The following is a 15,093-nucleotide window of genomic DNA, read 5'->3' on the forward strand; positions in this document are numbered from 1 at the left end:
TACAGCGGTTTCCCCGTACCACCCTTCACCCCGCCCACCTCCCCCGATCCGTGGCGGCTGCCACTGGTCCTCATACATTACAAAGTTAAGTAGTACATCAGCAACACAAGCTCAATTAGTTATCATAAATACCTAAGTTTGTGGTGTGTACTTTGTAATTGGTGAGCAATGCTTTATTTGTGCATGTGGCTGCAAGCGGGAGGTGCCAACACTCATTTTTGGGGACTGTAATTTACATTTCATCATTGGAGATCGAACCACAGCAAGTCAGAGAAAGACAGGAATGGGCGAATGAAGTAGAATGAAGGAGTATGAGAAAGACATGAAAATAGTGACAAAGGGAGAAAGGAAGGAAAAAGAAGGCTGGAAAAAGAACCTGCAAGAGTGAGCTAAGGACAGAGAATGTGTAGGGCAATGGAAGAAAGAAACATGAGGTGGAATCAAGACTATGGAGCCTTGGTGGTATTGGCAACCCGTAGCGGTTGACAGCAATGGGCACCTAAAAAAATGCTTCGACCCTTGAACTTTTTTTTTCAATGAAGCACTAATGGTGAGAGTTATCACATTTCCAACTCTAAAGTTATTAAGCAATATAAATTGTGGGCAAGTGATAAAGGCTTAGGGAAGTATAACAGAGGCCTTTTAGCAGCGTAAGTGGTCCTCCACTTGGTGACCCTAAACACAGGCTGACCATAAACATCTACCTCTAACTGTCCATGAGCTGTGTCATTGCCAAAGATGTAATTAGATAATCTGGCTAAACGCCACTACAGGTGCAAAATAACCCAGTTCGACAAACTACCTCTTTATCTCTGTGCATTCCTATGGAAAATGCAATCGAATTCTATATTTGAAGCCACAAAAGGAATTACAAAAGAAGATCCCTCCATGTTAGGGAGGTATTCTCAGATTTACCTCACAGGAATGAAGGCCTCCTCGTTGTCCGTGATGTGCTCAGATACTGCTGGATGGTTCAGTATCTCTCCACTGTCCATGCTCACCTGTTTGCAGCACCGGTGTGCCACACCTCCAGTAGTATCACGGAGGAAAACAACAAAGCATGACGGGTGGATGCTTAAATTAATCTTAGCCACACAAAATTACTCGGCCAACATTCCAGTCCATCGTTTTTTGCCCACCATGCCACCACAGACAGTATATGTAGACCATCCTTGAACAGAAACAAAAAAGCAATTGCTCATGTTCCCTTCTGGAAGGGGCCGAGCTTGCTAGTTTGGGCTGAACTAGTCCTCCTGTTGGTGTAGGACCAAGACTAATTTGCATATGGCAAGTCTCTGTCTAAAGCAGCATACTCAGTAAAAATAGATGGACTTGAATGTGGCTCACGCGATCTCCCACAATCACACGTCTTCCATCACCTTTCGCTTGTCATATCTAATACCAACAGTATTCATCTTGTACGAGACGTATTGAATTGGGACTTCATTTAAATAGCACTTCATGACCCTGACTAGGACCATAAGCACATTTGAGGCAGGTAACATACTAACAACGCTGTGTGATTGTTTTGGTGAAATAGTGATCTATATGAGAAGTGGTTTTCTTCTCTTTTAATCAGTATTGTACAAAACATCCAAATTGCTATGACTTAAACACATAAGAAACATATGGTATGTCAAAACAGTTGTCAAGTAGTTGTACAAGTGAGATACAACAGAGAGCAAAACAGGATGAAACTTTTCCCTGCATTAAGTGTTTTTTTTCCCCAAAAGGAATTCAAAACGCTGGCAAATTTATTTGGATGACCTTTGCATCTAAAAGCCTGACATTCCTTGCCTGCTTGTCTTCCAAATTCTAACCATGTACTTACTCTGAGTTTACAAAAGGGTTTCCGGTTTCTTTGACCACTTTCTTGGCAATAGAAAGGCCTCTTCACACTAATGTCTGCGGGCCAACACCAACAAATATATTTCCCTGAGCAGTCAGCAGCAGTTACCATTTCAGATGACAGTGGAATCTGAGGGGGAGATTTACAAACCCCGTGCGGCACTTTTGCTCTACATCTGCGTCACTTTTGTGAAGCAGCAATGGCGTTAAAAATGCACTCAATTTACAAAGTGACGCATTTAGGGAGATGCGTCATGTTGTAAAACCCTGTGTCACATTATACCTGTGTCGGGTATAATGTATGGAGAGTGGGCATTCTCATGCAGGAAAGCCTCGTAAAAGTGACGCAGTGAAATCTACAAAATTTCACTGCATCACTTCTAGGATGCCAATGCGTCAAAACCGTACGCCTGAGTGACGCAGTGTAGTATAAATAGGCCTTAAAATGCATTGCGGAAGGTCCTTTGTGCTTGTGACACAACATCAGCAATGTGTGACTTTTGCCCCAACAGATGCGTCAGAATTTCTAACGCATCTGTCAATCCTTACGCCATGGTGCGCCATATTGTAAATATGGCGCATCCATGGTGGCGCAAGGGTTTCTTAGGGTGGCGCAGGGAAAGTGACGCATCTCTACAGATGTGTCACTTTCTTTTAAATCTGCCCCTTTGTTCGGTTTACTAAATTTAAATTGAGAATCCCAAAATGCCTTAAGGATTGTGCTTTGACATAATACCTGCTTTATGTTCGCAGTCGTGGTTTGGCAAGCCCAACACAGGTTCAACAGTTCTTAAACCATCAATTACTTTCTTATAGGCGTCCAAAAATCATATAGATTTTTTTGCATTCACTTGTGGCGATGTCGTAATCCTAAAAAATGTTTTGTAAAGAGTATCTCTTTGAGAACAGAACTGCGCTCATGCATCTAATCAAATTCTCCAGCAGGTGAGGCTGTGCGTGGCAGCGGCATACACTGCACAGAGACGACTTCCTGCTGAGGAAGATGTTTTTCAAGAGCTCTGCCTAGGTCCACGTAAAGTATTTGCATCAATGCAAAAACACTGGGGGTTCTCTCTTTTTTCATCGGCGCAGCAGCGGAGCAACCGTGATTCTGCTTTGCAGGTGCTGAAACAGCAGGTGAATTTCACAATTTCGAAATCCTTCCGAATATTTTACCCAGCCCTATTGGCAACATTTTCTGCTCATAGGTTTTCCTATGAAACAGGGGCCTCTGCTCTGTTTTAAGTTGCTCGAGAGGAAAAGAATTTACAGCCTCCATCCATTTTCCAAGTTGTGAAGGAAACAGTGTTAAAGTCAATTTGCAAGAAAACAGCACACCCATTTTCAGCAGCAACTAGCGAGAAAATATTGGCCCTCTGAGAAAATAACGTCAGTTTGGAGAGGAGGGGACTGTGTAAGAGCTTAAATGTAGGAAAATGAAGAAACTCCGTGTAAGGCAGTCTTCTCCAACGAGAAACTCATGAACTACTGTCAGCTCTCCAGCTTACCTGCGAGTAGTTCTCCGTGTGCAGCCCATCCTACTAAACTAGAAGCTTTTGCTTGGCTAGATTGATATTTTTATACCAAAATAGTGTATTCCAGATAAAAATATGTGTATTTTTACAACTCGTTGTTGTTTGATGAGTAATGGTTGATCTCCCCAAATATTTTTATACCAAAATAGTGTATTCCAGATAAAAATATGTGTATTTTTACAACTCGTTGTTGTTTGATGAGCAATGGTTGATTTCCCCAAATATTTTTAAAGCTTGTATGTGAGTAACAAATCATATGGCATTGGGCAGACTTATTACAAATGCTATTACCTTGGTACCCCAATCATTGCAGCTCTGGCTGTTATGTATTACCTATGCAAAGACATATCAAACTGACAGTCTTTTCTACATTACTGCTGGTAATCCTGCCCTATGCAGGGAGGTGATTGCCGCTGACAATTGTGCGTAAGGCGACTATTAATATAATCTTGTCTAATATGATCACTATTACAGCACGTATGATATTAGTGGCACTGGATACTTTTCATTGAACACAAGCAGCTCTTGTCACAGAAAAGGTTGGAGACCCCTGGTGGAAGACCATGATCAGACTTTGCTCACTTTATATAAACTTCACTGCTCTTTTGGTTTGTATTAATTTGTAGAACATGCTTTTAACCCACTGAGTTCTTTCTGACACCTCAGTTAACTCCTGCTGGTACCCATTGGAACTCCTGCAGACACACAAAGCAACTCAGACAGGCACTAAACAGTGCTCCTGCAGGTACCCAGTGAACTCCTGCTGGTACATGATGAGCTCCTGCAGTTACCTATAGGCAACCTATTCAGCTCCTGTACTGACCAAGGTTAGAACCTGCAAACAGACCTTCAGACTCACAATGGAGTTTCTTCAGGCCACAAGAAGCCCCTAAAAGAATTTCACTGGGCTCCTGCTGCCCTCCTGCACATGTGTAGGAGTAAGAAAGGGGTAGACCCTAAAAACTCCAGGACCGGGGTCCAATAGTCAATACAGAAAAACGGTGGTCCTGGTTAAGTTACAATTTATATGTTAAATCCAGTATTTATATCAAAATAGTACCCACCACAAATTCATTCGTCATACATGAAAACAGTTAAAGTAATGTACATTGAACCAAATGTGTATTTAGTATGCATTTATTTATGCATAGTTAGTATTGACGCATTATTACTTTGCGAGCTATTGAGCTTGTATCCAAAACACATGAAGAACTAAAATGCAATTATATAGTCATTACATTTAAATGTGCTCTCAGAAGAAAGGAAAGGGAAGGTGTGCAAGTTGTGAGGGACCGGGTAAAGGTGGTGTGACTGGTTTAAGAACATCACGTCGAAATCAAGATGCCTTTACAATCGTTAGGTACATGGTTCCAAAAATGCATCAAACATAGGTTTAAATTCATTAATTTCCTTGTGTCCTATGTTGTGCTTGAGTGGCGTAGTCTACGTTTCGACCCCCAAAATACGCTGTAAGGGTGACTGTTGCCTCATGTTGGGGTCTTCATCAGGACTGAGAGTGGTGAGAGCATCTTCAGGACGGTAATGGTCTTTGCCGTCTGGGAATGGGCATGATGGTGCTCCTGGAAAATTTATGGGACTGCTCCTGACAAGTATAAACGAGTTGCTCCAGGCTTGTGTCCTGTTATTCACAGATGTTGGGCGCGTTTAATCTTGCCGTTCGTGGTCCGACCTCTGGGGTTCTGGTTTCGAAATGAACAACTCGCGGTGCAGCCGCTGGATGATAGTCGGGTTGAAGGTCGGACCACGAACGGCAAGATTAAACGCGCCCAACATCTGTGAATAACAGGACACAAGCCTGGAGCAACTCGTTTATACGTGTCAGGAGCAGTCCCATAAATTTCCCAGGAGCACCATCATGCCCATTCCCAGACGGCAAAGACCATTACCGTCCTGAAGATGCTCTCACCACTCTCAGTCCTGATGAAGACCCCAACATGAGGCAACAGTCACCCTTACAGCGTATTTTGGGGGTCGAAACGTAGACTACGCCACTCAAGCACAACATAGGACACAAGGAAATTAATGAATTTAAACCTATGTTTGATGCATTTTTGGAACCATGTACCTAACGATTGTAAAGGCATCTTGATTTCTACGTGATGTTCTTAAACCAGTCACACCACCTTTACCCGGTCCCTCACAACTTGCACACCTTCCCTTTCCTTTCTTCTGAGAGCACATTTAAATGTAATGACTATATAATTGCATTTTAGTTCTTCATGTGTTTTGGATACAAGCTCAATAGCTCGCAAAGTAATAATGCGTCAATACTAACTATGCATAAATAAATGCATACTAAATACACATTTGGTTCAATGTACATTACTTTAACTGTTTTCATGTATGACGAATGAATTTGTGGTGGGTACTATTTTGATATAAATACTGGATTTAACATATAAATTGTAACTTAACCAGGACCACCGTTTTTCTGTATTGACTCCTGCACATGTGGCCACACAATGTAGCACCTGCAGGTACACAATGGAACTCAGGCAGTCACTAAACAAAGCTCCTGGAGGTACTTACCGACAACCTATTGGGGTACTGTGGTGAGCAACCAGAGATACAGAGAGCTGCAATGGAGCTTCTGCGGAGACCCAACTGAACTCTGGCAGACGCACAACAAAGCAAAGCGAAGAAAGGCTCTAAGCAGAGCTTATGCGGGGACCACGCAGAGCTCCTTCACCCACCCATTAAGCTCTTTCAGGTACATTCTGTCCTACTGAGCTCTTTCAGTGCCTAAACTGAGCTCTTGCGGACTCTAAAGGAACTACGACTGAGAGCCAAAGGAACTCCTGTAGACACCCAGTGAAGCAAAGTGAAAGCCGGTAAACAGGCCTGATGCAGGAACCAATTTAATCTCAGACAGGAACCCCACATTGCCCTTGCATGGAGCCATTAGGCATTAGTCAGCCAGTAGTTGCTGTAGGGATCCTTCTGAGCTTCTGAGGGATCTCACAGAGATCTTTCAAGCACAAGAGAAAGGTTCTACAGCCCCCAAATAAGGTCCGACAGACCCCACAGAGAGATCCTGCTGTCACTTTAGTGAGATACTGCCAGACCCCCCTTGAAACTCCTGCAGGGTCGCGGCAGAACTTCTTCAGGTGAGCATGTAGATGCAACAGGCACCAATGGAGATGCTGCACTTGCCCCACAGTAGCTGTTTAAGATACCACAGTGAGTCTCCACAACTGCAGGGTGTAGTGTACCGTCTGCTGCACAATAGACAGCTTCCCGCACCCCTCCCAGCATCCTCTGCTCACTGCACTTCTTCTCTACCTCATATGGCTTCTGTCTCTATAGTTCCCATCTTCAGGTTTTCCCTCTTCTCCTTGTAATTGATCAAGCCATTCCTTCTAGTTTACCTGTTGGTGCTTGCTCCCCTTGCATTTCGTCCACTCTCTTACGTCTACCACTCCTAATTCTTGATCTTTAAGGTTCCTTTTTATTACTGTTTGTTCTTTAATCCTTTGTTCCGCATCTCTAGTTGCCTCACACGTCTCCTTTGTCAGGCATTCTTCATCACTCCTTCTTCTCTTACTCTTACACATGTTCCTTCATGTTGTGTTTATTTTCACTTGTTCAACTCCTCTGATTCTTTTTACCATTTTGCCCACCACTTTTCTTACGCATTTCAATGCTCCTGTTATCTCTCTTCTTCTTTACTTTAGCCATGGCTTTTTTTCTCTCACAGCTACTATTTCTGTCTACCACCCACAGAACGTGTATACACCCCTCTTCTACTCTTTCTAGAGGTGGGCAAGCCAACATATTCATAGGGTGCGCCAAGGGTCTGGTTTGGCTCTAAACGCCCAGGCATGGGCCATCGACATGTCTGATATGTAACTCATGCAGCAAAGTACCAAACCTATTCACAAAGGTACATTTACACATGTACATTTCCTCAAGCAGCTATGGGTAGCATTCCACTTCTGTGCTACTCACTATTTCTGAGTATAAAGTTTCTACTAGGTGCAGGCTTACATGTCTCCACCACTTGGTGAAGCCTCCTACACCAGGATTTCTGAGGGAAAATTATTACTCATAACTTTTCACATGTAGGAGGAGGTCTCTGCCACGGGGCCAGACATCTTTCTATGTTAAAGTATGTGGAAATGTATTAACGTTTTTTAAACTTAAAAATGTGTAAAAACAAAATGATACAGCTCATTAACTTAACTGTGTATTAAATAAAAAAAATCTTCAAATTTTTATATATAATTTATGAATAATACCCTTCTAGAAGGAATTTTAAAAATCCCTCCAACATTAAAACATTTTTCATTTAACGTGTATTAGAAAACTCAATTATTTAACAATTATTAGAGTATATTTTAATATTAAAAGTACTGTATCAATTTGTTTTTTAATCCGGTATTTATTCATTGCCCATACATTTTTATTATTAAACATAACTTAAGTATTTATTTCAGAAGACTATGCCTTCAAGGGAGAATGAAGCTAGCCACTATGTGCCAATTTAATTTCTTACTGAAGAGAAAAACACAATGTGGCAGAATCAAGGAAAACTGCTTTTTGTCTCTCCTGTTTTTTTCGCTTAGTGCAGAGACGCACGGTTTACAAGCATTTTTCATATAAGATGTAATCATATTTATAGACTGAAGAAAAATTAGGAGAATTAAAACCATGTTTGACCTTTGGACACTCTTTTTGGTCTGCCATTGCAGAATGGCTGGTTTATGGGAGTCCTTGCTGGGTTACCCCAAACGTCCCATAATCGAATCCTTTGTTACATGGAGGAGTGAGGTGTACCTATGGAAAATGTGATGAAATCATGTGCATGGGAGAATGGTGAAAGCATGGCACATCATTTCTTGCATAGCATCGGAGCACAATAACCATATTCTTTGTACGAAGTGGCCTGCTGTAATGTATGATGCCTTTAAACAGCCCTGGCCTTGTAGTCAACTGGATTTTGGATGCTGGGGCTGCTGATCCCAAAATTAAACAGATAAAAGTGTAATTACCTTTCCAAGAGTGCAATGTGATGTGGGTCTATTAGTCAGTACTGGCAACTGTGAATAACCACACAATACCAGCACCACTCGGATGTGTCATAAGGGCCAGAGCTGCCAACTTAGGCTCAGAGGAACCAGGTTTGATTCTCAGCTTCAGCTCAAAATTCTAGGCAAATCATTTAATCTCCCTGTGCCTACCTAAAATGAATTTGTCCTTGTGTAACGTAACTGGTGCTCATGTAAAGCGCTCCAATACCTTCGGGTCGAGTTTGTGCAATATAAAAACAAAAACAAAAAATAACTTCCACCTAGGCATGCAAAAAGTGCAGCATAACCATATAGTGCCTTCTGAAAGAATCGTTTGGTAAGGTTAGAGGCAGTAAGCAAGTGTGTGTGAGAGAGAGTGAATTATGTTAATATGGAAAAACTGTGCTTAGCACAATTTACTATAAGTCCATGGAACACACTACCAGTATTACTCCCATAAATCTGCATGTTGTTACCTGCACTGCATTGAAAGCAAAACATTTTGTGAACATGGGAAAATGCAACTTAAATATATTTTTAGGCGGGGCAGCTCAACTTACCCTTGTCGTTACTGATTTCCAAAAGTTAGACACTTTGGTTGGAAGTGCTGATGAAAATATTTCAGCATCCAGTGGTCTGAACAAGACTGGAATAACATTAATGGACTGCGGTACTGGCGTGCAGTGATAGTGCGCGGTACTGGGTCCATAACACCATGGCTGTGAGATATACAGGATGGGGTGATGATAAAATGTAAATGAAGAAGATCGCTAAAGTGAACCGGTTTCAGTTGTTTTGTACTACATCAAATATAGTCCGGGTGGAGTAGCACAATTCCGCGAAGTGATCACAAAATTACCCTGCGGTACGCTGAGTTCCGCAGGCAGTAGAGTGGGTTAGGTTGCGCCATTCACACTGATTTTTAGTGCTGGGTGTTTGTCCCACACTGGAAAATCAGCCCGATCGCCACCATGCGCAGCACAAGAGGGCGCTGCTTCTTTTGTCGCTCATGTAGAAGTTCTATTCGAGCGGCAGCTTCCTCAACGCTAATGGAAGGTTTCTCAATGCAATCGGTGGCGGCCATCCGCAACCGCCCAGGTTAAGAAATCTGGCCAGGAGGTGGTGTGGAGTATAATTTTCCTCGCTTGTACTCGCCTACGCGGTTCAGAGTTTTTCGGAATGCTGCACACTACGTGGAGCACGGAGTGCGAAAAACTCCCCAGGCCTAGTTAAATTCATTTCTGATGCTGAAGGACTAAAATGCAGTGGTAGCACCATATGCTGGTGTTGTGATTTATGTTGTTACAATTGTAGTAAAGTCTGGTGCTCTCCATTTCAGTGTAAATTATTTAAGTATATTAAAAACAAATTCAGGATTATCTGTTGGTGAAGGACGGGGTTGTGGCTCGTGTTATATTTTGATGAAGTGGTGAGTGGGGCAATCTGAGTTGGTTTAAGCTACCTTGTTTTGAGTTGTACTAGGTAATTAGATGTTGTAGAACTATATCATATGTAGTAGGTTGTTGTAATACTATATTGTGCTTGTTGGACACCGTATACTCTGGTCCTTGTTTATGATGGAATGTGGAACGTGGGGGAATTCAGTTGGTCAGGGTACAGGGAGAAGAAGGGCAACTAATATACTGCTGTATGCTACATGGTGGCAGGTTTTGTGTACAAGAAAGGATACATTGGAACTAAGCATGGGCAAATTTTGCGAATTCGCAATTTGCGAATTTGCGATCCGCAAAATCCACGAGTTTGCAGATTCGCGGATTTTGCGGATTGTGTGGGTAAAGGCCGGGTGGGAAAATGGTGCACATCGCTAGTGTGAGGGGCAGGGCCAAACGGGCGAGGCTTATATGCGAGTTCACATGCCTCTTGTGTGCATAAAAGGACAGGCACGGATCAGAGAAGCTTGTGGTCACAGGAACTGCACAGGGATTGAGCTAGTGAAAGTCAATAATGCAAAGGCCTCCATCAAGCATCATATCTATTTTTCTACGATAGATATGGGGAGAACGCACACCTGCCCAGCCTCGACAAAACTCACATTTTTGGGGGGGCTGATTAACTTTGCCATCACACCAAAGAGCGCTGGGGTCCCTCGAGTGAGCTGTCCATCAAGTGGGTAAAGGGCGCGAAGACGGTGCACACCACTAGTGTGTGGGGAGGGGCCAAACAGGCGAGCCTTATATGCGAGTTCACATGCCTCTTGTGTGCATAAAAGGACAGGCACGGATCAGAGATGCTCGTGGTCACAGGAACTGCACAGGGATTGAGCTCGTGAAAGTCAATAATTGCCATCACACCAAAGAGCGCCGGGGTCCCTCAAGTGAGCTGTCCATCAAGTGGGTAAAGGGCGCGAAGACGGTGCACACCACTAGTGTGTGGGGAGGGGCCAAACGGGCGAGCCTTATATGCGAGTTCACATGCCTCTTGTGTGCATAAAAGGACAGGCACGGATCAGAGATGCTCGTGGTCACAGGAACTGCACAGGGATTGAGCTCATGAAAGTCAATAATGCAAAGGCCTCCATCAAGCATCATAGCTAATTTTCGACGATAGATATGGGGAGAACGCACACCTGCCCAACCTCGGCAAAACTCACATTTTTGGGCTGTAACTATTTTAGGATGGCGCCGGCAAGCTGCCAGCGCCATCCTAAAATAGTTACTAAATTAGCTTCATCAGGAAGCACTAATAGATAAAATAAAGCAGGTGCTCGAGCACCTGCTTTATTTTATCTATTAGTGCTTCCTGTTGAAGCTAACTTAGTAGCTATTTTAGGATGGCGCTGGCAGCTTGCCGGCGCCATCCTAAAATAGTTAAAAGTTTTCAGGCTTGAACTTTTGCCCCCCAAATCCGCCTCTCGCGGATTTTCAGTAAATTCGCAGGAGTTCGCGGATCACGGATTTACCGAAAATCCGCGAAATCCGCGAGCGGAACGGATTTTGCGCTCACCCTTAATTGGAACTACTTGCGAGTATCTTTACAAATTTGGCAACGGGAATGTGATTCAAACCCAAGCGTGCAAAGCACAATGCTCTGAAATGCTCTCAGTCAAATCAGTGGCCCCAGCTAGCTGTGAAGATACACTCATGTGGGATCCCTGAATTGACTCAGAGCATCTCACAGGTTAAAAATGTGGGTTGTAGGCAAATTGTGTGCAGGCAAATGCACCTGAACGCAGGGCTGGCTTTAGGGTGGTGCAACTGGTGCAGCTTCACCTGCCGCTGACCTCAGTGGGCGCTGTGTATAAAAATAACTTATGGGTTTAAAACCAGGTGCTGCTGGGTTCCTTTTGTGTTCAGTAATTGTCAGGCAACAATAAAAATGTCAAGATAAATTCAGTGATTAATGCTGAAGAGAGATCCAGGGTGACCAGCTGTTCCAGATTTGCCAAGACAGTCCTAGATTTCCCTCAGCTGTCCCAGCAGATTTTGAGAAGTTTATTTCATGTCCCGTTGTTTTTTTTAGAAAAGATCAACTAACAACACGGAGAGGCAGGTTTAAAGGCAGGACGGGTGTGCAGATCTTCTCAGAGCACAATTTAAATAACACCTATGCGGCTAGCTTCAAAAGTTGCATTTAACTTCGTTCCTAAATGCCTTATTGTCTGTGTTTCTATGTTGATGAGTGCTGTCATTTAAGTCATTTTTATGCCCCTCTGCTCATGTAAAAGTGTAGTCTATCTTCTATGTTTACTAAATGTCCTGGTTTTTGGTTTTCAACATCTGGTCCCCTGCCTTGAGAGATCAGAGTTTTGTCTAGTGGCAATTTTGATTCATCCCAAAGTAGCGCAGTGGGTAATGTGCCTGCTGCAAAGAACATGTACCATGCATATCACACAAATGAATGTGAGTTAATTATGAATAGCGGTATAAACAAATTAAATATATGTCAGAGAGGGGCTATGGAGTGATGAGGGTCACTGTTGGAGGATGGTAGTGAGGGAATTTGTGTAGAAGGAGGTCATTGGGAGAGGGCTGCCAAAAAGACTGTCTCACCAGGCGCCACCTGCTAGAATATACACGCTTTTCTGCCTCTCCTTGCTTTACCATTCACTCAGATGTGTCCCCACTGAGCACACCACAGCTGGGGACAGGAGTGACTTGGTTCTCCCTTTCTATGTACCACGCTTTTTACTACACCACTTTTCTAGAACTTCTTTAACTCACCTATTTACTTTGTTTCCTCTTCTTCCATATCCTTCTTTCATCAGAGGGGTCTCAGCGCCAGGACACCCAGGATTGGGTAGTAGTACACTATAAAAAATGTTACATTAATTAGTACATTTTACAAATGTGGAATTCATTCATTCATCCACTTTCTTCCTATCTCCTTTTCCTCAGACGGACCAGAGGCTGAAGGACCTTCAGCACGATGCCTCCGAGATCACAGGGATCCTGTCAGATAATGTCACCAAGGTGATCGAGCGAGAAGGAAAGCTGGCCGACCTGGACCAGCGAGGCCAGGAGTTGGCAGACATGGTAAGTCCTAGAAAGCGCTGCAAAAGGCAGGTAGAGGCGCAGTGTTGATTCTTAATTTGTGTCAGTAGTTAGTGGTGGGTTCCAGGACTTGTTTTTCATGATCAGACTTTAACATGGAGCAAGAGAGAGAAAGGTGGAGCATGGAGAATTAAGAGGTAAGAGAGAGGGAGATGAAAGTGGTGACAAAGAAAGAAACAGAGATTTAAAAAAGAACCTGCAAGAGTGAGATATGGAAACAGGAAGTGGTGTGTGGTCGAAGAAACAGGAAGTGTACTGCGATGAGTGATACAGGAAGTTTACGGTGATGAGTGAAACAGGAAGTGTCAACAATAGGAGAGAGAGGGAAAAATACGGGACACTCTCAGTCCCCCGGGTTAATCTTTATCAAACAACAAAAGAGTGTCATACTTAGTAAGTGTGTAAGCACAAATACAAAGGATAAGTGAACCTTAGTAAATCACATTGGAATTTACAAGAAAGCCCTCACTCACCACCCTGGGTGGTGACATGCTTCATCCACAAGGTCCGGTTGAGGGAGATACCAGGTGCTGAGCGGATGCCAGGCGTTGCGTGTGCCATTGTCGCCTCCACCCCTCTCCCGAGACCTATGGGGTGTGGATCTTTTATCTAACAAACTATACAGGTTCCTCTCAATTTGAGGTAAATCCCACAACTTGTTGGTTTGTTTTTTGCACCTATTATTTTTACACTGGATTTTAACTTTCACGTCCTTTGGTAAGGGTGGGCCTTAGTGCGCCCACACCGCCGGTGTACACTCCTCACGGTCCTAAAGAAAGCCCAGTAAACCTCACATTACAGGCAGAAACATGTCAACCCCACTTTAAGTGCAAATACCCAAAACATTATTTGGTAATTTCCCAACACATACTTTTAACCATGTCAGGTTGACCACTGAATAAAGTTTTTGCGTGGTACACTACCTTGACATTTTTAAACTCACATTTTTTCACACCACTGTCACGAAAAAACCAGCTCCAAAGTATCCTGGCGTTGTAGCACACCAGGGAGGCATTCGGCTTCTCCTGGTGGGCCCGATTATGAAGCATGTCACCACCCAGGGTGGTGAGTGAGGGCTTTCTTGCATATTCCAATGTGATTTACTAAGGTTCACTTATCCTTCGTATTTGTGCTTACACACTTAATACGAATGACACTCTTTTGTTGTTTGATAATGAAACAGGAAGTGTACAGTGATGGAAGAAAGACAGGTGAGGTTAAATCAAGACTGGACAGCCTTGGTGATCAGTAACCTGAGCATTCAACAGCATTGTTGGTGGGTTCCTAAAAAAGTGTGGCCCGCTGTTAGTTTTTTTTTTTATATTTGTCTGTTTATTTATTTTTACGAATTACGTCCAGTGCTCCCCTCCTTACACCTCTGGTCTTAGTTAGAAGCTGTGTCTAAGTTACATTTGTCTCTAGTCACAACCCTTGTCGTATCCAACCTCACTTTATTGCCCGTAGCCATCCAGCCCAACTGCCTTTGTCTGCACATCTGTCTACCTGCTTTCGGGTTAATTTCACGATGGAGTGTATGCAGATCCGACAGGGGTGGGGAATTCCTATCTCCCGACGCCCGAGACATCTAGATTTCTTAGGAGGGCAAGAGGTTTTAATTTGTATTTTGTCCAAAGGACAAGTAGACAGTTTTATGGTAATCCGATACACAGCTGTTCAACCCTGTAGGTCACAGCCAGTTATTAAGATGCTCTGAGCAGTTTATTGGCAGTGAAAGGGTGAATGCAAAAGCTGGGGGCTGCACTTTAATTTCCCCAGAACAGAACAACAAAATGATAAAGCAGAGCTCGAAGTTGGAAATAGCTCGTGCTCGTGTAGCTTCCAGGCCCCATGTAAGAGGCTGCCTTATCTGCCTCTTGGCCCCTTGCTCTGACTTGAACTGTATGACCCCTGCCTTGTATTCTCTGCTCCACTCCTGGGCCTTATCTTTAACTCACTTTACTTTCCCTTCTCATGCACCCCCTCCTTTGAACTTTGCCTTTCCTGTACACCTTATGTTACACCCGGTGCCTGAACCTGCTCACCCCACCCCACCTCCTTTAGCCGCCCTCTCTGACATCTCTGACCCGCTCCCCTTGGCCTCTCATATCTTACACATAGAGGGCTTACATTAAAGCTCATTAGTTTCCCCATGGGCTTTCATGCAGGCCT

At 43.5% G+C, this 15,093-nt stretch overlaps 1 protein-coding gene across 1 annotated transcript in view; it reads left to right on the forward strand.

Annotated features, from left to right (window-relative positions):
- VAMP5 (vesicle associated membrane protein 5) overlaps positions 1-15,093 on the forward strand; it is a 76,406-nt gene that overhangs the window by 30,140 nt on the left and 31,173 nt on the right. The window contains exon 2 of the mRNA XM_086943374.1: positions 12,769-12,906. Coding sequence (XP_086799500.1) covers positions 12,769-12,906 — 138 coding nt within the window. The remainder of the gene's footprint in view (positions 1-12,768; positions 12,907-15,093) is intronic.

The sequence above is a fragment of the Lissotriton vulgaris genome, chromosome 11 (genome assembly GCF_964263255.1).
Source record: "Lissotriton vulgaris chromosome 11, aLisVul1.2, whole genome shotgun sequence".
Lineage (NCBI taxonomy): Eukaryota > Metazoa > Chordata > Amphibia > Caudata > Salamandridae > Lissotriton > Lissotriton vulgaris.